Raw genomic sequence first — 27,597 nt, 5'->3', positions numbered from 1 at the left:
CGGGTATATAAGGGCTTTGCCTCTGGGTAAATGATGATGGATGTTGATAAGCCTGTCAAAAACGTCAAAGTCAGCTGGCAGGCCAGCGAGAGAGTGAGATCAGCATCACTGATTCAGCTAATCTGCAGCCCTGATACAGCACAGGTAAAACAATCCCTGAGGGTATTAATAGCATGAAGGTGAGGATGTCAGTCAGAGGCAAGGCCCGCAGGTGAGAGAAGAGGAAATAACCTGTCCTCTGCCTACAGTCATGTTATTATGGTCTTAATTGTTTGAGAATTTTGAGTGGTTTTAATCCTAAAAAAAGTTATGTTTTGATAACCCAAGACATTTCAATTGATTTGGTTGGCGTTGACAGAGAAACACTTATTATAGGCATCAGGTGCATTTCACAGGAAACAGTCGGGGCTCTAAATCTGGCTCAAGATGTAATAACATCCCTCTATTTTCATGCCACACTTATATGATGTAACAAATCCAATGTTACAAATCCAATGTAACAATGAATTTGTTGTAACAATGGAGTTACAAATCCAATGTAACATGTTCAAGTTGCACCAAAGTGCAATTTGAACATGTTACATTGGTCCAAAATCAGAGCGATACTTTGTGTCTCTTTGTGTGATATTAAACCCACCAGCATGAGGATCATCAAGGATTTACCACTCAGTTCAGTATTGATATTACTCGCTCGGAGCATGTGGTCAGGATGCAATCATCCACATCGGACAGGAAAATAATTATGTATTATTAGGAGCTCCGAGCATGGAGAATCTCATTGAAACGCCTCGTAACGATAGGTCAGCTTCTCCAATTTTCTCTGGCAATTCCCCAGAGTCAGGAAACAGAGTGTGGATGAGGAAGGTATTTCATATCAGCTGATAGACAAACAGGGTTACGGTATTTTTTTTCCCCCCTTCTAAAAAAGGTGATTTAATATCTGAAATGAGGAAAACAATATCGTCGAGAAGGGCAATGATCATTACAACATCTCATGGACTTGTAGTCTTTTTCCTGTTCGCAATATTACTGACAATGCCAAGCTAACAATCATTGCCATCATCTGCTCTACCATCTCTGTAATAACCGCAAAAAAAACACCACCATTATTATCAATGCTAAAATTAAAGCATTCTTGGGTTCAAGAGAGAAGTGATGGACTACTTTGACCCAGTCGATCCTGCATGTACATAATCAATACAACCACTGACATGCTTACCTTCCCTAGTTAAACTTGTTTTGAAGCCCTTTTGCATAGAGAGTTAATTGTGATGCAACATTTGTTTTGTCTTTTTCCTCCATAAAAGCTACTATGGCAATGTAAAAAGTACAAATGCAGAACAACTAAAATCTTAACTAGTACTTAACTACACTTTTAAGCCAATGTCAAAGGGTTGCTTATGTTAATAAGGTCAGTCTGGGCTGTAATTTGCACATGTTGTTGCTAATTGATATTTAGAGCCTCACATACCCTGAGAACAAACAGCACAAACAACACTATTCATAGCAACTGATGCATGTATGCTCAACATTCAGCAGTCTGATGCTATATGGCTTAAAGGAGCCTGGTGTCGGAGAGAGTGCACATCAAATAAGAGCATTAGCTTCAAATTGTTGATGTGGAGGAATTTACTGACTTAAGGGATTAGTCTGACTTCAACTTCTCTAAGGCCAGAGATATTTGAAGTGACCCTGCAAGGTATCCCACAAGACAGGGAATCATTTGTCCATCATGAGACATTGGGCTAAAACTTTTCTCAGAACCACATCACCCTGCAGGAAAAAAGACACAATGCTTCATACATAAACCGCAATTCTAGGGCAATGCTAAAACAGTGGAAGGAACATTGATTTTTTTCTCCAACATTTACTTATGTACAAAACAAAGCCATTAGACAAAATTATGAAGGCTAAAGATTTAAAAGAGATTTGTGCTCAGATCAGCATACTGTCAGAGAGAACCTTGTGTTATGCGGTTCTCTTCATCACCACTCATGTAATTTACCTTCTTTTATTGTCTGCTATCCATGAATTGATCGCCCCATACTGTATACACCTTTTTTTTTCTTCATATATGGACATCCTCCTTGCTCTTCCTTTAATCTCACAATGTCCTTCTATGTCATGAAACTCTGCTAATGCCTTACTTTTGGAAATAACCTGCTCCTGCATTTAAGCGTATGAGTGATCCCCACTGTCACGCTTAGTGACGCTTGTGGAATAGATATGTAAATGAGAGTAATGGTGACACTATATTGATCCTCTCTACTCTCAGGGGAGGTCAGAGGTCAGAGATCACGGTCGTCTGAATACTGTCACAGGGACTGGCTAGCCATACATGAAAGTATGACTTGAATTATGCAACAAAGAAAATCTATTAAATGCTATCCTTGTACCCGACTTGCAATTGCAACATACAACTTATTAAGAAAATTACAAATCAAAGACGTGATGTTAGCAGCATTATACTCTCTAAACCACGCTACAAGTTACTTCATGTTATGACAGCCTGTTCCTGATGCTGTAGCTTGTGTCAATTGTGATTCCACTCCAAAAATCAAACCCCAGAGTTAACTGCTTGTTATTGCATGTTATATCCAGTAGTGAATAGAAGATCTTACTGTGACCTGCAGTTGGGGATGAGTAACTGTATGACACAACACACATTATCATCAGTAGTATTACATATCCCGCTTCAATCTCATTAGTATGCATAAAAAAGTGACAGGTCACACCTTCTAAGTCCCGCCCCCTAATTATGTTAATGACCCCCCTTTGATATGCTAATGATGTCACGATCTGTCTGTGTTGTGTTTTGTCTTGTCTTTTTCTGGTTTCCTGTTTTGTTTTGAAATGTTTTCCTCCTTGTGTCTTCTCTGTTCCTTCTTCCTGTGTTTGCCTTCCTGTCTTAGTTTCCCTGGTGTGTCTGATTGTTTGATTGTGTTCACCTGTTGCCCTTGTGTTTCTGCCTCCCTTACCCCAGCTGTGTCTCGTCTTGTGATTACCCCTCTCTGTATTTAGTCTTGTCTCTTCCTGTGTTCCCCTGTCGGTTCATTGTTGGTTTTTCCTGTCTTCCTCCATGTCAGTCATGTTTGTTTCTCCTGTCTCCCACCATGTTGGTCACGGTCAGTTTTCTGTAGAACCTATGTGTTTCATGCCATGCTATTGTTAAGCTTTGAGAATAAAGCTTGTTTTTTGTTTCGAGACCGTTTACCTTTTCTGATAGTCTGCATTTGGGTCCTACCCTTCCACGCATTCCTTACAGATGAGCCCTTTGTTCGAGGTGTTATCGCGTACAGGTGTGACATCCTCCCCGGTACCCCCCCACCCCCCTCAGCCCACCCCCCTCCCCCTCACATACAGGTGCTACATCCTCTCAGGTAGCCCCCCATCCCCTCCTCAGCCCCCACCCCCCCTCAACCCCCTCCTCCTCCTCCCCCCTCCTGTCCGGTCGGCATGTTCGTTACAGTTTAAATCTTCCGTGGCAAAATTAGAAAAGTGCCGGCTAAAGGTCTTCTATGTTATTTAATGAGCTTTGAAACAAACTGATATGATTCGATATTAAACCAACTAGTTATAGTAGATTAATTAACTATTCAAAACGTGTACAGTAATTTACAATAACACGGGAATAATAAACGGACTGCTCTCCCCCCTCCTGACAACACGCCAGTATCATGCAGCTCGCGGGTCCAATAATGAGTGACTCGACAGTAAAACTAAAACAAACTTTAACTAGTTTAGGTAGTTTGAGAGGTAATTAAAATAGCTACGTGTGTTATCTACGAGTGTGTTTTGTTCCGCTCACCGCATGCAGAGATGCATGTCGAATAGTCCGCAGCACCGGGGTCTCCCTCCGTCAGATTAGACGTTACTAGCGTTTATGTCCATGCATAATCAGCCCCTATAGGACATCTTTTGTCTGTCACACACTATTCTTGTATGTCACATAAGTGGTGTAGCTGATGCTGTATTGCGCTAAAGGGGATATCATTCTGAGAGATTTCCATCCATCCACACACACACACACACACACACACACACACACACACACACACACACACACACACACACACACACACACACACACACACACACACACACACACACACACACACACACACACACACACACACACACACACACACACACACATACCCGTATTCCCCTCCTACCCCGCCTTTTTTTTTTTTTAAATAAGAGTTGGGTTAATAACTAAGGAGGCTCTCTTGAAGTGTACGGATGATGAACTAATGTTTAATTACTATACTAACTATAAGGGCCTCTCTTTGTTGAAAGGAGGGGTAATCTGGTAATAAATGCAACAAAGTCTCTCTGAAGAGGTTGGCAATAAATTAAAGATCTTAATGACCCCATGGCGTTTGTTTTTTTTCTTTATGTTTAATTACATCAAATCCACTAATAAAATAATCCCTATATGAAGTTATATGTGTCATCTTTCCTGAAACTGAAGTGCTGTCCGTTTTACAAACAAGTTATCTTTCTGCTTCTTCACCCCTGAATTTTCCTCCCCCGTCCCTATTACTTCAGCCATCACATCAAGTCAGATCTGTGAAATTAAACACCTCTTCTCAAAGCGTGACTTCCCTATTGGGGGAGTGGGGCAGTAGGGCCTAACCCGATTTGGCCAAATATACTAACATGCAGAACATATGGTATGTTTTGAAAAAAGACTAACCATCTATCCAGTTCAAGCTGTCTTTAAGATGTGACATTGCGCTCTGACTTTTTCCCGTAAAATCGTGACAAACTATTACTTATTAAATTTGACCTCATACTGCTTGGTTGAAAATGATAGATGAGCATTTTACCAACAGATCAACGCGCAATCAACCCATACAGGACATCTCTTTCTACACATTATGTGTTATCACTATAATATCATGTCATTATTTAATGTTGTTTTGTTTGTGTGTGTGTGTGTGTACAACGAAGTCTCTTTGAGAGGAAAATTATAATTTAAAGATCTTATTACCCCCTTATTGTTTAACTACTTCACACAACTATTAAAGAATCCCTATATGAAGTTACATGAGGCTACATTTACTGGTGTGCTTCCCTAGATGATGTAAATAGTCTAAGTGTCATGTTAGGGGGGCATTACGGACCTCAGGAGTCCGCCCTTGGAGGCTTGGAGAGCGGATAAAGAGAGGTGTAGAACTAACAAAAAATAATTAAGTATTTGCAATGCATAAACATAGAAGTTATCACTGTCATATTATGATCACTTAATGTAAGTAAGTTTAAGTAAAACTAACACAAGTCAATATTATTCACCTAGGCATTAGTGGGCTTGAGGGTCTCAGGGAGCGTGGACAAAGTGACTTGTCTCTGTATTTGAGGATTCTCAGTGCAGGCACTAACAGGAAGCTGCTGTGCATTAGTGGAGAGTCCTCTGAAGGCAGCTGTTATTTCATTCACACACTCATCTGTTACCTGCTGACTCCTCATAGTAAGTCTAGCCAAGTCAGCTGTTAAGTTGTCCATACCATCGCTCGATAACTGGTAACTTTTGATTGACAGTCCAGCCATGGCAGCTGCCAACTCGTCCATATAATTCTTAAGAACGTGGTGACAATACTACAAAAAAGTATATATATTAGGTCAGTTAACCTTGAAGAGCTAAACAGTTCAAGTGGTAAGTAACTAAGTATTTGCAATGAATAAACATAGAAATTGATCACTGTCATATTATATAATCACTTAATATGGAGATAAGTAAAACTGACACAGACAGTTTAAACTGCTTGTTAAAACGCTATTGCTTATTGTGTTTTCTCAGCACACTAACATAAATAAGGATGTATAATATAAAAAACTAGAAAACGATATAGTATTTTCAAGTCTTACTTTAGTATGGTAAAATTAAGAATAAGTCACATTAAAGTGTGTCATGATTTTCCGTAAAAAAGTCAAGTATAGTTTGTCAAAAGAATATGAAAAAATCATTTTGTAGAGTAGTATGTTGAAAATCTCAGTGTTTAACTGAACACACCTACATGTGATAACGCCTCGAACAAAGGGGTAATTAGCATACAAAGGGGGGTCACTAGCATCAGTGGGGGAAAGGTGCTACGGGAATGAACTTTGAGGAGGGGGAACTTGTAAGAATTTCCAGCTTTTGAAGATAATTATATGGTACCCGTCCTTACAGCTAAACAAATCCTATGCCAGGTATTCTACAGACCACAAGAAGCACAAGAAGCCCCAGAAAGGATTACATTCAGAGCTAATAATGGTGAAACCGAAGAAGAAGCAAAGCAGATTATAATCGTTGTGGGTGAAAGGATAGAGAATTTGCAAGTGATGTTAATGCACTTATCTGATATAAAAAAAAAAAAATGCATTCATTTACTTCCAAGAGACCCCTAAACATCTACTTGGGCAATGTGAATTGAACGATAAACCGATCACTGTAAATGAAACGCGGAGAGAAGCAGCAGTGCAAATCGTTAAGTCTATTACCTTGAATGCACTACGACATTAACTTGGTCAAATGTAATATGTCTTTCTGAAAATGTGGCGAATAGTGTGTTTTTTCAATTAAGCAACCATAACAAATGAAAATGTGTTTTATTTTTGCTTTCATATATAGTAATAGTATTAACTCCTTTGACTAGACTGTACTAAAATAAGACGTTTCACTGTTAAATAAAAAATGGAAGTAGAAAATCGAGATAATGATGAGGTTCGTTATGTATCCAGTAACTATGAACAGCAGTTGAAAATGTTATTTAACCCTCTAACTCTAATAGACAAATCTAAAATAGCCTCTAGCTTATCTATAAGTTTGTGATTTTAACACTTATTCACTGACACAAGGCAGATTTTGGCTTTTTTCTCATGCCAAGATACTTTTAGACACACTTTGAGGTATGCAAAACCTTAAAACTAGAAAATGAAGTACATTGTCTGATTAGATTTTTTCTTAAAGACTGTTTCTCTAAAAGGCAAATTTTGTGATTTTTAACACTTATTTACTTTTTTTCTCTTTTCTTGTGTTACCAAGATACTTTTAGATACACTTTTGATGTATGCAACACTTAACAAAAGGGTATAATATTACAAGTATACAAGTACTTTGTAAGGAATGGGGGTTTCTTTAATACCCCGTTTTTTATTTTTAAAAACACTTGTACAGTTAAATAATGTAGGTTTTCTCTGATATTTTAGTTATTTTCAGCTACCAAGATACTTTTTTGATACACTTTAATGTAGGAACATTTGGCAACTGGTAGAATGTCAATTATTTTGTAATAAAATGTATTTTCTTAAAGACTGTGACTCTAAAAGGGGAAGTTTTTTTTTTTTTTTTTCTCCCGTTGTCTTTCACTTACTTTTTGGATACAGTTTTATGTATGACAACTTTACAACTGGTAGAAAGTTAAGTACTTTTTCTGAACAGATTTTCTTTAAGACTGTGACTCTTAAAGGTAAGACAATCCAGTTTTATGGAAGTAACTTAAATTATTTTTTTTTTGTTTTTTCTCCTACAAAGATACTTATAGTTACACTTTAATGGATGCAAAACTTTATAACTTGGTAAAATATTCATTATTTTGTAATGAATTGAGTTTTCTTTTTTGTTTTTGTTTTTCAACATACTATTGTACACAATGACTTTTCCATATATATTTTTTTTTTTTTTTTTTTTTTCAGACAAACTATACTTTTGACTTTTTCCGTAAAATCGTGACAAACTATTACTTATTCTTACATTTGACCTCTTGCTGCTTGGTTGGAAATGATAGATGAAAAAGCTTAAAGAACTTTTCTAAAAACTCTCAATTATACAGATGACTCCCCCCACTCAACGCAATAAGTCCACCCCCCACTCAGCAAATCATCTAAAACGAAGGACCCCACTAACACGCCCGTTGAAAACTAGCCAGGGATCTGAGAAAAACCAAGTCTCCCCCCGCGAGATGCAGCCAGGAACAAACTCCTGGACTACTATCGTCCCCAGCATTGTGGACACCCAAATCTTGCAATACTATAGCTGCTGATGTTACTCCTGGGGCCAAGACGTCTCTGTTTTTGAACATAGTGAAATCGGAGTTGGTTGATATTCTGGAGAGGGTGCTGCATCGGTACAGAGAAGAAATCTGCAATGGATCCCGAGTCAGTCACCCCAGCCAGAGGCAACACGATTGTTTGAATGACATTCCAGAATATTTCTTCAGAAACAATTACAACGCGTTAATGAAAAAGACTTTGGCTCGCCGACTTCATTACTGCGATTGACCAGAGTCTTAATGATATAAACATTTACATAGCTGAATGAAGGATCCAAGGCGCTTCGGAGGCTTTTCTGCACAATCTCAAAACTGCAGACGCCTCAAGGAGAGACTTGAAAAGATCCACGCCGAGCTGAATGGAGAGGAAGAAGACTAATAACCAGCGGTTGATTTGAAGCCGGGGATTTTTTCGATACTTTGACTTTTCTTTAAAGTAAAATAAAAATGGGTAACTACTATGGAAAACAATCTGTATTTATCTATCAGAATGCAGTCAATACCTGTTTAATAAGTGTGTTGTTGATGACGATTGAAAACAGAATGAGTAGTGATCCCCGTGTAAACAGAACGGCTGAAGTTTGTAAACTAGAAGACATTTTGGATATCGTTCATTCTGGCAGTACTATTCCGGGTCATTGGGAAACGATTGTAAACGAAACATTTAAAGTGGTACTGGAATCTTCATTTTCCGAAACATTCTGTAACATTACCGAAGAAATGAAACAAACACCAAAAGTGTATCATGTGCTCGCATTGTATGCTCTGTTTGTAGATGTAATGCATCTTTGTGTCAAAAACAGCATACACATGAATACTTTGGCCGAAGTGCAAAAACTCCATTATAATATTTCCCTTCATCTGGGGGATTCTATGCTGGAGAAGATCCTGGGGATGTTGCAATCAGTATAAATGTATTATTGATTCCTATGGGGTGAAAACAATAAATTGTAAATATGAAATTCTGCAAATAAAAAAAGTGTTTTTTACATTTTAAAAAAAAAACTGTTGTCTTCAAATCATAGTATAGTATTTCCTACATATCATTTTAAAAAAGAGTCACAGTGTAGAATGTCCAAACATTTAATTTAAAAGTACTAGTATAGTATGTTAAAAGTATCTTGAAAAAAGTCCAAGTATAGTATGTAGTTAAGAAATATATTATATAGTTTTGTCTGCAATGTCAGTATAGGATCTCTAATAAAAAAATTAAAAAATGAGAAAAAGTCATAGTATAGTTTGACAAAAAGATCCTGAAAAAGTCATGACACTGTGTGTTGAAATGGTTTTGAATAAACACATCAGTATTTTAAAAAGTAAAATTGTATCAAGTGCATCAGACAACTCAAATTACTCCATTTGAACCATATTATAAATAAGTAAAGAATGGTCATAGTATATAGCAGGGGTGTTTAATAGTTTTCTGTGTGTCGGTGTTTCAGTGTTTCAGTGTTTCAGTGTTTCTGTGTTTCAGTGTTTCAGTGTTTTGTGTTTTTGTGTTTCAGTGTTTCAGTGTTTTTGTGTGTCAGTGCTTTCAGTGTTTCAGTATTTCAGTATTTCAGTGTTTTGTGTTTCAGTGTTTTGTGTGTCAGTGTTTCAGTGTTTCAGTGTTTCAGTGTTTTGTGTGTCAGTGTTTCAGTGTTTACAGCCTTTCTTTGCTCTGATCAATCCCCAGGGATCCTCCCCTGGAAGGAATATAGCAGGATGAGAGAAAAACATTTAAAAAACGTATCTTAGAAGTGGCTATAACATTTGATGCAATTCTAAAAGATAGTCAGATTCCTAAAAAGTTACAAACGGATGCTGGAAAATAATTATTTAACAAGATTTTTGAAGCCTTGCTGAAGAAACAAATAATTATTTTCCAGCATCCGTTTGTAACTTTTTAGGAATCTGACTATCTTTTAGAATTGCATCAAATGCTATAGCCACTTCTAAGATACGTTTTTTAAATGTTTTTCTCTCATCCTGCTATATTCCTTCCAGGGGAGGATCCCTGGGGATTGATCAGAGCAAAGAAAGGCTGTAAACACTGAAACACTGACACACAAAACACTGAAACACTGAAACACTGACACACAAAACACTGAAACACAAAACACTGAAATACTGAAATACTGAAACACTGAAAGCACTGACACACAAAAACACTGAAACACTGAAACACTGAAATACTGACACACAAAAACACAGAAACACTGAAACACTGAAACACCGACACACAGAAAACTATTAAACACCCCTGCTATATACTATGACCATTCTTTACTTATTTATAATATGGTTCAAATGGAGTAATTTGAGTTGTCTGATGCACTTGATACAATTTTACTTTTTAAAATACTGATGTGTTTATTCAAAACCATTTCAACACACAGTGTCATGACTTTTTCAGGATCTTTTTGTCAAACTATACTATGACTTTTTCTCATTTTTTAATTTTTTTATTAGAGATCCTATACTGACATTGCAGACAAAACTATATAATATATTTCTTAACTACATACTATACTTGGACTTTTTTCAAGATACTTTTAACATACTATACTAGTACTTTTAAATTAAATGTTTGGACATTCTACACTGTGACTCTTTTTTAAAATGATATGTAGGAAATACTATACTATGATTTGAAGACAACAGTTTTTTTTTAAAATGTAAAAAACACTTTTTTTATTTGCAGAATTTCATATTTACAATTTATTGTTTTCACCCCATAGGAATCAATAATACATTTATACTGATTGCAACATCCCCAGGATCTTCTCCAGCATAGAATCCCCCAGATGAAGGGAAATATTATAATGGAGTTTTTGCACTTCGGCCAAAGTATTCATGTGTATGCTGTTTTTGACACAAAGATGCATTACATCTACAAACAGAGCATACAATGCGAGCACATGATACACTTTTGGTGTTTGTTTCATTTCTTCGGTAATGTTACAGAATGTTTCGGAAAATGAAGATTCCAGTACCACTTTAAATGTTTCGTTTACAATCGTTTCCCAATGACCCGGAATAGTACTGCCAGAATGAACGATATCCAAAATGTCTTCTAGTTTACAAACTTCAGCCGTTCTGTTTACACGGGGATCACTACTCATTCTGTTTTCAATCGTCATCAACAACACACTTATTAAACAGGTATTGACTGCATTCTGATAGATAAATACAGATTGTTTTCCATAGTAGTTACCCATTTTTATTTTACTTTAAAGAAAAGTCAAAGTATCGAAAAAATCCCCGGCTTCAAATCAACCGCTGGTTATTAGTCTTCTTCCTCTCCATTCAGCTCGGCGTGGATCTTTTCAAGTCTCTCCTTGAGGCGTCTGCAGTTTTGAGATTGTGCAGAAAAGCCTCCGAAGCGCCTTGGATCCTTCATTCAGCTATGTAAATGTTTATATCATTAAGACTCTGGTCAATCGCAGTAATGAAGTCGGCGAGCCAAAGTCTTTTTCATTAACGCGTTGTAATTGTTTCTGAAGAAATATTCTGGAATGTCATTCAAACAATCGTGTTGCCTCTGGCTGGGGTGACTGACTCGGGATCCATTGCAGATTTCTTCTCTGTACCGATGCAGCACCCTCTCCAGAATATCAACCAACTCCGATTTCACTATGTTCAAAAACAGAGACGTCTTGGCCCCAGGAGTAACATCAGCAGCTATAGTATTGCAAGATTTGGGTGTCCACAATGCTGGGGACGATAGTAGTCCAGGAGTTTGTTCCTGGCTGCATCTCGCGGGGGGAGACTTGGTTTTTCTCAGATCCCTGGCTAGTTTTCAACGGGCGTCTTAGTGGGGTCCTTCGTTTTAGATGATTTGCTGAGTGGGGGGTGGACTTATTGCGTTGAGTGGGGGGAGTCATCTGTATAATTGAGAGTTTTTAGAAAAGTTCTTTAAGCTTTTTCATCTATCATTTCCAACCAAGCAGCAAGAGGTCAAATGTAAGAATAAGTAATAGTTTGTCACGATTTTACGGAAAAAGTCAAAAGTATAGTTTGTCTGAAAAAAAAAAAAAAAAAAAAAATATATATGGAAAAGTCATTGTGTACAATAGTATGTTGAAAAACAAAAACAAAAAAGAAAACTCAATTCATTACAAAATAATGAATATTTTACCAAGTTATAAAGTTTTGCATCCATTAAAGTGTAACTATAAGTATCTTTGTAGGAGAAAAAACAAAAAAAAAATAATTTAAGTTACTTCCATAAAACTGGATTGTCTTACCTTTAAGAGTCACAGTCTTAAAGAAAATCTGTTCAGAAAAAGTACTTAACTTTCTACCAGTTGTAAAGTTGTCATACATAAAACTGTATCCAAAAAGTAAGTGAAAGACAACGGGAGAAAAAAAAAAAAAAAAACTTCCCCTTTTAGAGTCACAGTCTTTAAGAAAATACATTTTATTACAAAATAATTGACATTCTACCAGTTGCCAAATGTTCCTACATTAAAGTGTATCAAAAAAGTATCTTGGTAGCTGAAAATAACTAAAATATCAGAGAAAACCTACATTATTTAACTGTACAAGTGTTTTTAAAAATAAAAAACGGGGTATTAAAGAAACCCCCATTCCTTACAAAGTACTTGTATACTTGTAATATTATACCCTTTTGTTAAGTGTTGCATACATCAAAAGTGTATCTAAAAGTATCTTGGTAACACAAGAAAAGAGAAAAAAAAGTAAATAAGTGTTAAAAATCACAAAATTTGCCTTTTAGAGAAACAGTCTTTAAGAAAAAATCTAATCAGACAATGTACTTCATTTTCTAGTTTTAAGGTTTTGCATACCTCAAAGTGTGTCTAAAAGTATCTTGGCATGAGAAAAAAGCCAAAATCTGCCTTGTGTCAGTGAATAAGTGTTAAAATCACAAACTTATAGATAAGCTAGAGGCTATTTTAGATTTGTCTATTAGAGTTAGAGGGTTAAATAACATTTTCAACTGCTGTTCATAGTTACTGGATACATAACGAACCTCATCATTATCTCGATTTTCTACTTCCATTTTTTATTTAACAGTGAAACGTCTTATTTTAGTACAGTCTAGTCAAAGGAGTTAATACTATTACTATATATGAAAGCAAAAATAAAACACATTTTCATTTGTTATGGTTGCTTAATTGAAAAAACACACTATTCGCCACATTTTCAGAAAGACATATTACATTTGACCAAGTTAATGTCGTAGTGCATTCAAGGTAATAGACTTAACGATTTGCACTGCTGCTTCTCTCCGCGTTTCATTTACAGTGATCGGTTTATCGTTCAATTCACATTGCCCAAGTAGATGTTTAGGGGTCTCTTGGAAGTAAATGAATGCATTTTTTTTTTTTATATCAGATAAGTGCATTAACATCACTTGCAAATTCTCTATCCTTTCACCCACAACGATTATAATCTGCTTTGCTTCTTCTTCGGTTTCACCATTATTAGCTCTGAATGTAATCCTTTCTGGGGCTTCTTGTGCTTCTTGTGGTCTGTAGAATACCTGGCATAGGATTTGTTTAGCTGTAAGGACGGGTACCATATAATTATCTTCAAAAGCTGGAAATTCTTACAAGTTCCCCCTCCTCAAAGTTCATTCCCGTAGCACCTTTCCCCCACTGATGCTAGTGACCCCCCTTTGTATGCTAATTACCCCTTTGTTCGAGGCGTTATCACATGTAGGTGTGTTCAGTTAACACTGAGATTTTCAACATACTACTCTACAAAATGATTTTTTCATATTCTTTTGACAAACTATACTTGACTTTTTTACGGAAAATCATGACACACTTTAATGTGACTTATTCTTAATTTTACCATACTAAAGTAAGACTTGAAAATACTATATCGTTTTCTAGTTTTTTATATTATACATCCTTATTTATGTTAGTGTGCTGAGAAAACACAATAAGCAATAGCGTTTTAACAAGCAGTTTAAACTGTCTGTGTCAGTTTTACTTATCTCCATATTAAGTGATTATATAATATGACAGTGATCAATTTCTATGTTTATTCATTGCAAATACTTAGTTACTTACCACTTGAACTGTTTAGCTCTTCAAGGTTAACTGACCTAATATATATACTTTTTTGTAGTATTGTCACCACGTTCTTAAGAATTATATGGACGAGTTGGCAGCTGCCATGGCTGGACTGTCAATCAAAAGTTACCAGTTATCGAGCGATGGTATGGACAACTTAACAGCTGACTTGGCTAGACTTACTATGAGGAGTCAGCAGGTAACAGATGAGTGTGTGAATGAAATAACAGCTGCCTTCAGAGGACTCTCCACTAATGCACAGCAGCTTCCTGTTAGTGCCTGCACTGAGAATCCTCAAATACAGAGACAAGTCACTTTGTCCACGCTCCCTGAGACCCTCAAGCCCACTAATGCCTAGGTGAATAATATTGACTTGTGTTAGTTTTACTTAAACTTACTTACATTAAGTGATCATAATATGACAGTGATAACTTCTATGTTTATGCATTGCAAATACTTAATTATTTTTTGTTAGTTCTACACCTCTCTTTATCCGCTCTCCAAGCCTCCAAGGGCGGACTCCTGAGGTCCGTAATGCCCCCCTAACATGACACTTAGACTATTTACATCATCTAGGGAAGCACACCAGTAAATGTAGCCTCATGTAACTTCATATAGGGATTCTTTAATAGTTGTGTGAAGTAGTTAAACAATAAGGGGGTAATAAGATCTTTAAATTATAATTTTCCTCTCAAAGAGACTTCGTTGTACACACACACACACACAAACAAAACAACATTAAATAATGACATGATATTATAGTGATAACACATAATGTGTAGAAAGAGATGTCCTGTATGGGTTGATTGCGCGTTGATCTGTTGGTAAAATGCTCATCTATCATTTTCAACCAAGCAGTATGAGGTCAAATTTAATAAGTAATAGTTTGTCACGATTTTACGGGAAAAAGTCAGAGCGCAATGTCACATCTTAAAGACAGCTTGAACTGGATAGATGGTTAGTCTTTTTTCAAAACATACCATATGTTCTGCATGTTAGTATATTTGGCCAAATCGGGTTAGGCCCTACTGCCCCACTCCCCCAATAGGGAAGTCACGCTTTGAGAAGAGGTGTTTAATTTCACAGATCTGACTTGATGTGATGGCTGAAGTAATAGGGACGGGGGAGGAAAATTCAGGGGTGAAGAAGCAGAAAGATAACTTGTTTGTAAAACGGACAGCACTTCAGTTTCAGGAAAGATGACACATATAACTTCATATAGGGATTATTTTATTAGTGGATTTGATGTAATTAAACATAAAGAAAAAAAACAAACGCCATGGGGTCATTAAGATCTTTAATTTATTGCCAACCTCTTCAGAGAGACTTTGTTGCATTTATTACCAGATTACCCCTCCTTTCAACAAAGAGAGGCCCTTATAGTTAGTATAGTAATTAAACATTAGTTCATCATCCGTACACTTCAAGAGAGCCTCCTTAGTTATTAACCCAACTCTTATTTAAAAAAAAAAAAAGGCGGGGTAGGAGGGGAATACGGGTATGTGTGTGTGTGTGTGTGTGTGTGTGTGTGTGTGTGTGTGTGTGTGTGTGTGTGTGTGTGTGTGTGTGTGTGTGTGTGTGTGTGTGTGTGTGTGTGTGTGTGTGTGTGTGTGTGTGTGTGTGTGTGTGTGTGGATGGATGGAAATCTCTCAGAATGATATCCCCTTTAGCGCAATACAGCATCAGCTACACCACTTATGTGACATACAAGAATAGTGTGTGACAGACAAAAGATGTCCTATAGGGGCTGATTATGCATGGACATAAACGCTAGTAACGTCTAATCTGACGGAGGGAGACCCCGGTGCTGCGGACTATTCGACATGCATCTCTGCATGCGGTGAGCGGAACAAAACACACTCGTAGATAACACACGTAGCTATTTTAATTACCTCTCAAACTACCTAAACTAGTTAAAGTTTGTTTTAGTTTTACTGTCGAGTCACTCATTATTGGACCCGCGAGCTGCATGATACTGGCGTGTTGTCAGGAGGGGGGAGAGCAGTCCGTTTATTATTCCCGTGTTATTGTAAATTACTGTACACGTTTTGAATAGTTAATTAATCTACTATAACTAGTTGGTTTAATATCGAATCATATCAGTTTGTTTCAAAGCTCATTAAATAACATAGAAGACCTTTAGCCGGCACTTTTCTAATTTTGCCACGGAAGATTTAAACTGTAACGAACATGCCGACCGGACAGGAGGGGGGAGGAGGAGGAGGGGGTTGAGAGGGGTGGGGGCTGAGGAGGGGATGGGGGGCTACCTGAGAGGATGTAGCACCTGTATGTGAGGGGGAGGGGGGTGGGCTGAGGGGGGTGGGGGGTACCGGGGAGGATGTCACACCTGTACGCGATAACACCTCGAACAAAGGGCTCATCTGTAAGGAATGCGTGGAAGGGTAGGACCCAAATGCAGACTATCAGAAAAGGTAAACGGTCTCGAAACAAAAAACAAGCTTTATTCTCAAAGCTTAACAATAGCATGGCATGAAACACATAGGTTCTACAGAAAACTGACCGTGACCAACATGGTGGGAGACAGGAGAAACAAACATGACTGACATGGAGGAAGACAGGAAAAACCAACAATGAACCGACAGGGGAACACAGGAAGAGACAAGACTAAATACAGAGAGGGGTAATCACAAGACGAGACACAGCTGGGGTAAGGGAGGCAGAAACACAAGGGCAACAGGTGAACACAATCAAACAATCAGACACACCAGGGAAACTAAGACAGGAAGGCAAACACAGGAAGAAGGAACAGAGAAGACACAAGGAGGAAAACATTTCAAAACAAAACAGGAAACCAGAAAAAGACAAGACAAAACACAACACAGACAGATCGTGACATCATTAGCATATCAAAGGGGGGTCATTAACATAATTAGGGGGCGGGACTTAGAAGGTGTGACCTGTCACTTTTTTATGCATACTAATGAGATTGAAGCGGGATATGTAATACTACTGATGATAATGTGTGTTGTGTCATACAGTTACTCATCCCCAACTGCAGGTCACAGTAAGATCTTCTATTCACTACTGGATATAACATGCAATAACAAGCAGTTAACTCTGGGGTTTGATTTTTGGAGTGGAATCACAATTGACACAAGCTACAGCATCAGGAACAGGCTGTCATAACATGAAGTAACTTGTAGCGTGGTTTAGAGAGTATAATGCTGCTAACATCACGTCTTTGATTTGTAATTTTCTTAATAAGTTGTATGTTGCAATTGCAAGTCGGGTACAAGGATAGCATTTAATAGATTTTCTTTGTTGCATAATTCAAGTCATACTTTCATGTATGGCTAGCCAGTCCCTGTGACAGTATTCAGACGACCGTGATCTCTGACCTCTGACCTCCCCTGAGAGTAGAGAGGATCAATATAGTGTCACCATTACTCTCATTTACATATCTATTCCACAAGCGTCACTAAGCGTGACAGTGGGGATCACTCATACGCTTAAATGCAGGAGCAGGTTATTTCCAAAAGTAAGGCATTAGCAGAGTTTCATGACATAGAAGGACATTGTGAGATTAAAGGAAGAGCAAGGAGGATGTCCATATATGAAGAAAAAAAAAGGTGTATACAGTATGGGGCGATCAATTCATGGATAGCAGACAATAAAAGAAGGTAAATTACATGAGTGGTGATGAAGAGAACCGCATAACACAAGGTTCTCTCTGACAGTATGCTGATCTGAGCACAAATCTCTTTTAAATCTTTAGCCTTCATAATTTTGTCTAATGGCTTTGTTTTGTACATAAGTAAATGTTGGAGAAAAAAATCAATGTTCCTTCCACTGTTTTAGCATTGCCCTAGAATTGCGGTTTATGTATGAAGCATTGTGTCTTTTTTCCTGCAGGGTGATGTGGTTCTGAGAAAAGTTTTAGCCCAATGTCTCATGATGGACAAATGATTCCCTGTCTTGTGGGATACCTTGCAGGGTCACTTCAAATATCTCTGGCCTTAGAGAAGTTGAAGTCAGACTAATCCCTTAAGTCAGTAAATTCCTCCACATCAACAATTTGAAGCTAATGCTCTTATTTGATGTGCACTCTCTCCGACACCAGGCTCCTTTAAGCCATATAGCATCAGACTGCTGAATGTTGAGCATACATGCATCAGTTGCTATGAATAGTGTTGTTTGTGCTGTTTGTTCTCAGGGTATGTGAGGCTCTAAATATCAATTAGCAACAACATGTGCAAATTACAGCCCAGACTGACCTTATTAACATAAGCAACCCTTTGACATTGGCTTAAAAGTGTAGTTAAGTACTAGTTAAGATTTTAGTTGTTCTGCATTTGTACTTTTTACATTGCCATAGTAGCTTTTATGGAGGAAAAAGACAAAACAAATGTTGCATCACAATTAACTCTCTATGCAAAAGGGCTTCAAAACAAGTTTAACTAGGGAAGGTAAGCATGTCAGTGGTTGTATTGATTATGTACATGCAGGATCGACTGGGTCAAAGTAGTCCATCACTTCTCTCTTGAACCCAAGAATGCTTTAATTTTAGCATTGATAATAATGGTGGTGTTTTTTTTTGCGGTTATTACAGAGATGGTAGAGCAGATGATGGCAATGATTGTTAGCTTGGCATTGTCAGTAATATTGCGAACAGGAAAAAGACTACAAGTCCATGAGATGTTGTAATGATCATTGCCCTTCTCGACGATATTGTTTTCCTCATTTCAGATATTAAATCACCTTTTTTAGAAGGGGGGAAAAAAAATACCGTAACCCTGTTTGTCTATCAGCTGATATGAAATACCTTCCTCATCCACACTCTGTTTCCTGACTCTGGGGAATTGCCAGAGAAAATTGGAGAAGCTGACCTATCGTTACGAGGCGTTTCAATGAGATTCTCCATGCTCGGAGCTCCTAATAATACATAATTATTTTCCTGTCCGATGTGGATGATTGCATCCTGACCACATGCTCCGAGCGAGTAATATCAATACTGAACTGAGTGGTAAATCCTTGATGATCCTCATGCTGGTGGGTTTAATATCACACAAAGAGACACAAAGTATCGCTCTGATTTTGGACCAATGTAACATGTTCAAATTGCACTTTGGTGCAACTTGAACATGTTACATTGGATTTGTAACTCCATTGTTACAACAAATTCATTGTTACATTGGATTTGTAACATTGGATTTGTTACATCATATAAGTGTGGCATGAAAATAGAGGGATGTTATTACATCTTGAGCCAGATTTAGAGCCCCGACTGTTTCCTGTGAAATGCACCTGATGCCTATAATAAGTGTTTCTCTGTCAACGCCAACCAAATCAATTGAAATGTCTTGGGTTATCAAAACATAACTTTTTTTAGGATTAAAACCACTCAAAATTCTCAAACAATTAAGACCATAATAACATGACTGTAGGCAGAGGACAGGTTATTTCCTCTTCTCTCACCTGCGGGCCTTGCCTCTGACTGACATCCTCACCTTCATGCTATTAATACCCTCAGGGATTGTTTTACCTGTGCTGTATCAGGGCTGCAGATTAGCTGAATCAGTGATGCTGATCTCACTCTCTCGCTGGCCTGCCAGCTGACTTTGACGTTTTTGACAGGCTTATCAACATCCATCATCATTTACCCAGAGGCAAAGCCCTTATATACCCGAGGGTTATAAGCAGGTTTGCTGAATGGGGAGGAAGCTGGCTGTGTTCTTGTGGTTGAAGCTCACCAGCATATCGTTGTGTTGGGCTGCTTATCTACACTTCCTGTGATTCAGGTCTTCTGAATTTATTGCGGAGTAGTTCAATATTATCTGTCCTTTTTTGCTCTAGTTTTGGTCTCCACAAAATCCTGTGGGGAATAGCTGCTTCTTTAATTGCTAAATGCTCCACCCTGTTCACCACCAGGTTCTAACTTTGTTTTTCTACTGTTTGGTCCTGGGCAGGTAGCATACAGCCTGTTTATTAAAGTTTGTACGCTTATTGCTGCAGCTAGAAACTAGTTGTTCACTCAAAAATCTAATTAATGAGTTGAACTTTGCTAAAACAATCTGTAGACCTGATAAGGAGAACTTCAGTGTCTTTTGAAACATTATTCTGCTAGTCCAAACAAACAACCCCTTTCACATCTCTTCCATTGGTTAAAGCATACTGTGCTGCAAAGGGAGTATTGGTGCATTAGGGAAGGCTTAGTTATTATGATCTGTTTTCAGAATTAACAACTTAACTCATCATTCTTTAGAAGTGGTGGTACAGTACACAGTCTGATGTGAAATTTACTTTGTGTCTTTTGTTTTAATGACAAACAGCTATTTCTAGTTAGGTCTTCATTCATTTTTCTTCATGAAAAGTCGTTAAATTGTATCAGAGAAATGTGGAACATACATTTAACTTGCTGGATGGGATCGAGGCTTCATTTAGGAGGGTCGAAATATTGGTAGAGATTCCTCGTTCTCCCCAGTATTTGAAGAAAGTAATAGAGTTAGAAGACAGAGGTGAGGTAGGGTGAAGGCAGAGGTATTGAGAGGAGAAAAGTAAACAGATGGAACAGAAAAGATTGAGGAGAGAGGTTATGAATACCAAGATGGGTGCAAAGTGAATCATATTTAATGAGAAAAGGAAAAACCTTTTTATTATCCTTGGACAATTTGCTTAATTTGATTCAAGCCAGAAAGAACAAAAAATGATCTCATGATACTTCTCTATGTTCATATCTGAACATTGGGAGGTGTTTCAAAGATAATTAATTAAATTACGTTTCAAGACAGTTTACCAAATAAGACTAACCCCTTAGAGTAATATGGAATGCCATTTAAGCCAAAATTAAATAAATACATAAATAATTAAATAAATACATATATATATAAATATGCCTATGAAATAAATTCTGAAATAAATAAATGAGGCAATAAATATGTATACATGTACATTTAAATACACATTTATTTATTTCATGGGACTTTTATTTCATAATGACACATTCATTTATTTCAAGAGACTTGTATTTCATAATGACACATTTATTTATTTCAGGGGACTTGTATTTCATAATGACACATTTATTTATTTCAGGGGACTTGTATTTCATAATGAGACATTTATTTATTTCAGGGGACTTGTATTTCATAATGACACATTTATTTATTTCAGGGGACTTGTATTTCATAATGACACATTTATTTATTTCAGGGGACTTGTATTTCATAATGACACATTTATTTATTTCAGGGGACTTGTATTTCATAATGACACATTTATTTATTTCAGGGGACTTGTATTTCATAATGACACATTTATTTATTTCAGGGGACTTGTATTTCATAATGAGACATTTATTTATTTCAGGGGACTTGTATTTCATAATGACACATTTATTTATTTCAGGGGACTTGTATTTCATAATGACACATTTATTTATTTCAGGGGACTTGTATTTCATAATGACACATTTATTTATTTCAGGGGACTTGTATTTCATAATGACACATTTATTTATTTCAGGGGACTTGTATTTCATAATGACACATTTATTTATTTCATGGGACTTTTATTTCATAATGACACATTCATTTATTTCAAGAGACTTGTATTTCATAATGACACATTTATTTATTTCAGGGGACTTGTATTTCATAATGACACATTTCCATTTCTTATATGCAAATGAACGGGGCGTGGTTAGCTCACAGATCCAGACCAAAGCAACAGCACCGCAACACTGACTCAATAGCTCTTGTTTCACACTCAGCCTGATTTAGCTCTGGTTCTTCCTGTTTCAGCCACAGCGGAGCCGGCTCTAAACACCGAACACCGGTTCTTAGCTGACCCCACTTGGCTGCCCGGCAAGAACCAAGAACCACGCTCACGTCGGAAGGGGGCGAGATTAACCTGAGCCATAATAACAGTTTATGGCGAGTACGGAAAATGAAAGTTGTAACAAGCAGTAGCGCTGAGCAAAGTGACTAGAAGGCAACCACACACTTATAAACAAACACACTTTATAAAGTCAGGCAACACTAACCAGGCTTCATGTGATTCTGTTTATTTGTACCTTACTTTGACCATCCGTTCTCTGTCATTGATCATTGTGGAGAGCAGGCAGACGTTTTGTTTTGTATTATAGCAGCTATCAGATGGAATCAATACATGGGCTGTACAGGTTGTCATGTCCGACTATCACGTAGAATCATAATGAAAAGGTAAAATGTGCCTGTAGAAAACGGCTTATGCCACAATAGGATAGCAACAAGTAGTCAAGATAATCAGTTCAGCTTCGGTTGCTGTTGCATAACTGCGGTCAACTCAGCCGTCTCTCGCGTTCGCTTGGTCAAATCAGCAGCTATTCATTTTTGAGTGCGCAATTAATAGCGCCTTTACGGTAATCGCTGTACAAGAGTAAAATAATGCATGTTTTTTTCTGCTTTATTTGCAATACAAGTCATTTGTACCATAAGTTCTTAATAAAACTGACACTGTTTGACTCAGTCCTAGTTTGACTGCTACAATAAAATGAAGTAGGCTACTTTTACTGTGTACTTTTTGGGTAATACTCTCTCAAAGTCCCCTCCTGAGAACAAACTCATGCCACTTCTGCTATATTTGATGAGATAAAATGATTTGTATCCATAAGTTCTTAATAAAATTGGCAGTGTTGGACTCAGTACTTGTTAGACTACTACCACAAATACAATGAAGTGGCCTACTTTTATTGTGTACTTGTTGAGTAATACTCTGTCAAACTCCCTTCCAGAGTACAATCATGCATGTTTTTAGCTATCTTTGATGAGAGATAAAATGATATTTTGCCATAAGTTCTTAATACAATTGGGACTGTTGGACTCAGTACTACTTGGACTACTCCCACAAGTACAATAAAGTATTTTTACTGTGCACTTCTTGAGTAAACCTTTGTCAAACTCCCCTCCTGAGTACAATAATTAATGTATGTATTAATGCTAGTGGATCGCCGGAGCTGTATTGGATTAACATTAACATGCTTATTGTAGTTGTAAATGCACTGCCTTGCGGCCTGTAGCACCATATGTGTGGGCTGGACCTGTATGTCCAGGAAAGGAGTGAGCAGAGGGTAGAATTGTCGATTCTTGTTCTGTTTGCTGTGACTATCTTCCTCACCCTCTCAGACTTTCAGTTGCGCGCGCTACGCTACCATGGAAACCAAACAATGGTGTAGCTGGAAACAGTCCTGAGTAAATCTGATTTTGTCAGAAATCGGGAGAAATATGACCCCGGGAGGAAACCGGGAGAGGGCAATGAAATCGGGAGTCTCCCGCGAAAATCGGGAGGGTTGGCAAGTATGATTCCATCTGATAGCTGCTATAATACAAAACAAAACTTCTGCCTGCTCTCCACAATGATCAATGACAGCGAACGGATGGTCAAAGTAAGATACAAATAAACAGAATCACACGAAGCCTGGTTAGTGTTGCCTGACTTTATAAAGCGTGTTTGTTTATAAGTGTGTGGTTGCCTTCTAGTCACTTTGCTCAGCGCTACTGCTTGTTACAACTTTCATTTTCCGTACTCGCCATACACTGTTATTATGGCTCAGGTTAATCTCGCCCCCTTCCGACGTGCCCCGTTCATTTGCATATAAGAAATGGAAATGTGTCATTATGAAATACAAGTCCCCTGAAATAAATAAATGTCTCATTATGAAATACAAGTCCCCTGAAATAAATAAATGTCTCATTATGAAATACAAGTCCCCTGAAATAAATAAATGTGTCATTATGAAATACAAGTCCCCTGAAATAAATAAATGTCTCATTATGAAATACAAGTCCCCTGAAATAAATAAATGTCTCATTATGAAATACAAGTCCCCTGAAATAAATAAATGTGTCATTATGAAATAAAAGTCTCTTGAAATAAATAAATGTGTCATTATGAAATAAAAGTCCCATGAAATAAATAAATGTGTATTTAAATGTACATGTATACATATTTATTGCCTCATTTATTTATTTCAGAATGTATTTCATAGGCATATTTATATATATATGTATTTATTTAATTATTTATGTATTTATTTATTTATTTAATTTTGGCTTAAATGGCATTCCATACACCATAGCCTCGCAAGCATAAGAAAACAAAATGGACTGAGGGATAGAGAAAACAAAATTAAATAAAAACACTCTAATCCCTCGTCACAATAGACACACCTCCCGCGCTCGGGCACGAGCGTTGTTCAAGGAGTCCACAGAGCGGGGAGGAGGGAGGGAGAAGACGGGAGTCCGCAGCTCTCTCCCGGCAGATCAGACGAGCGCCGATCGGGGATGCAACGGGTCAAACGGCACCAAGTGTAACCGGTGTGGTTAAGCGGTCTCTGCGTTGTGTTGATATGGACGAGACCCGAGCCAGCGTAAAGTTGAGACGATCTGTTTAATGACTGACAGATAAAAACGATCAGTTTTACAACAGTTTCCCTCAGTGACTCCTCTCACGTGCAACGTTTACAAAAAAGGGCCGAGGAAACGGGAGGGACACCATAGCCTCGTCTCAATACCCCTCCTCGACTCCTCCTTTCCCTCACTCGCGTCCCTTCCTTGCGTCTTAGCTCCGCCTCCGTAAGATGCGAGCGAGAGACACGAGGAGGAGACGCGAGGACAGAGGAGTCCTCAGGTATTAATTGGGATGTCCTCGTTCACTCACACGTCACTCTTAAACGACGTCTGTTAATGATGACATGTGCACAGCTGTATCCCCTCTCATCGGGCTTAACTGAATAACCTTTAGAACCTTTAGAACCTTTAGAACCGGCCCATTTATTGTTAAATATATATTTAAATGATGAATCTGTCTCTTTTTAGTCAAGGAATTCAATGTATGATGGTTGGTCCTGCTTTTGTGTTCCGTTTTGGTGTAAAATGTACATTTCAATAAAATTATAATTATAATAATGTGAAAGCCTTTACTCTGAACATGTGTGTCCTGTAGATCCCCACATTCACCACAAACCCACATTCAGGACTGTGCATTTTAAATAATTTAACTCCTGAATATCTTAACACAAAACAAAACAAATAATTTGTATTTATCAAGATCTAGACATTTATGAAATAGCTTTCTTAATAGCTATGTTTTAGTGGCGTTCAAGATCATTAAACATGACTTAAATTGTTAGTATAACCTTAAGAAATGAATTGCACATAATAATTCCCACGGAGCTGTGAGCACTTAGACATTTATGTGACGCTTTTCCACTCATTCTTCCAGTTCTCCGTTTTCCTGTGTTGAAAACGACAAGCAGGCAACACACTACCTTTCTCTCATTTAATGCCTTCTGTGTTTCAGATATGGAAACGTTTTGGATTACAGTCGACCCAATGGAAAGGAAGATGCGCCTTTAAACCTGAACAAGAGTTCAGCCTATCAGGAGCCTTCAAGAACCGCTTCTGCCAAACAACATTACCTGAGGCAGTCAAGATATTTACCTGGTAATATATATTTAAAGACTTCCCTCAAATAAACATCAACTGTGTCAACAAGTGCTTTACACCCAACTCGTTTCAGTTAGATTCAAAATAGCTCCTTTGCTTTGGTACCATTGTACTGTTAAAGTAATGCAGACCAAAGAATATTGTGACATTAAATATATGATTATTGCAGGATTTAAAAAAAACTACAATTCAATTCTGATTGAGATCTGTTAAGGAAGCAATCTTAAATGCAGTCTTTACAAATGTGCACAGTATATATCACTACAAAAGAGTTGGTAACCTTAAAAAGCATAAAGCTAGATTGGAATTTGTTTGTCTCTTTCTATTTATAATTCTTCTTGTAAAATGTGTGTGATAATCTCTTACTGTCTTTTTCAGGTATTAGCACAACAAAGAACGTAGCCATAAATGCCAGTAAAGACTTTGCAGGAAGCCATCTTTGGGGCAACAGCAGTATTCCATTTGGAGGGACTCTGCCGAGCAGAGGCGCTCACGGTAATGTCCCAGGACCTCCTGCACTTTACTGCATGGGAATCATTGCAACTTCACTAAGTTCTAATGAAATGATCTGTTTTTGTTTGTTGTAAATACCAGGTACCAATACAATCCCAGGGGGATACATGCCATCGTTTTACAAAAAAGACACGGGATCTGCGGGTCACAGAGGACCTCAGGGTCCTTCAGTGGAATCAACAGCATCAAGTGAGGACACATTTCATCACTTAGAGCTTTCTGCTATAGAGTGCTGCAGGAATGAGTCCTAAAACCCATCTAAGACCCGTCTTAACAAAGGTTCACAAGTGGCGTAATAAGACTACATCGATTTTCAGGGACAATTAAACGCAATCACACCAAACTTGGGAAACTCATGTTCTCGCTAGCCTGCGTTTACAGCCAGGTTATTCGTATACTCTCAAATATTGTAACTCACAAGCTAGATCAAGCTTTGGTAAAAGAGGCGAGCTCTAAAAATCAATGAAGTTGGAAGCGTAGTAGTGATGTTGGCAGTCATGCGATCGGGGTGTAGTTTGTTTATAGGTTTGAGATTTTCATTAAGATGATCTTCTTGTTGAACAAAGTAAGTAAGTAACCTTTCCTTGCCCCAGACATATTTTCTGATTTAAAACAAAAATGGAAAAAAAAATCCCTTTGGCTTTTTTGTGATGCTTCCAGTTTGGCCTACACAACATCATCCCTGCAGCCCTTTACATTCAGCTTTCTTTGTGTCACGTTTTCAGTGCCCTGCCACCTAACATTGCCTTTTTTTTACATTTGATTTAACCTGTTGTTTTGATGCCGTTTTAGATTATGCAACATGGCAGTCTGGCCGGAGTCCGATGAACACCTCCACCAACGTGCCGTCACCCAACAAGAGCACCCCCGGTCTGCTGCCTCGCCCACCGACACAAACCATCCACGGGCGAACGGATTGGTCTGCCAAATATGGACACCGCTAGTGCCCTCACTTCAAACTCTTTCACCTCCAAAGAGTAGGCCTAGTTGTTTTATAATATAAGTCTGTACATACATCTTACACAGCAATAACTTTTAATGTTTTTCATTATGTGTACTATGAATGTTGTGAGATGTAAAAATATCTATATGTATATTTAAATGCAAGCGGCCAAAGTTTGGGCCCAGATTTGCTCCTCAGTGTTTCATTTTGTATTTCTGTATTAAAGCTACAGAGGTCACAACTTCAGTTGTGTATCAGATGTATCATTGAATGTTCACCAACCTGTATACATAATATGCATATTATAATTGTATGGAAACTTCACTGTGACCTGTATTTGGCTGCAACTAATTACTTTGCCTTTGTACAGTTTGGTGTGTTTTCCTTTTTCCCTGCTGTTTTTTTATGACGGTAGCCTTGTCAATCAGGTTACTATTATTTGTGCATTATATGTTTTTAATAAAATGTAATGCCTTGCTCTATTTTCAATTAAACAATGCAAATGGTTGCCACAATGTACAATTCAGTTTTATTTCTGAATTAAAATGATCCAAGACAACACGTTATACCCCCTTGGCCAAAGTGAGTGTGATTATTGAATTGCCTGTTATTGAATATAATTAAACTGTTGACTG

At 37.6% G+C, this 27,597-nt stretch overlaps 1 protein-coding gene across 1 annotated transcript; it reads left to right on the top strand.

Moving 5' to 3' along the window:
- Positions 1-173: 173 nt before the first annotated feature.
- LOC117496568 (serine/threonine-protein kinase ICK-like) lies at positions 174-27,597 on the top strand. The gene is made up of 5 exons (XM_034148268.1): positions 174-211; positions 25,361-25,503; positions 25,885-26,001; positions 26,101-26,208; positions 26,812-27,597. The coding sequence occupies exons 1-5, from the start codon at positions 174-176 to the stop codon at positions 26,961-26,963; spliced, it is 558 nt and encodes a 185-aa protein (XP_034004159.1). The 3' UTR covers positions 26,964-27,597.

This window comes from Trematomus bernacchii, unplaced genomic scaffold (assembly GCF_902827165.1).
Source record: "Trematomus bernacchii unplaced genomic scaffold, fTreBer1.1, whole genome shotgun sequence".
Taxonomy (NCBI): domain Eukaryota; kingdom Metazoa; phylum Chordata; class Actinopteri; order Perciformes; family Nototheniidae; genus Trematomus; species Trematomus bernacchii.
Note: the sequence above shows the minus strand (reverse complement) of the source record. Positions and strands in the feature narration are given on the sequence as shown.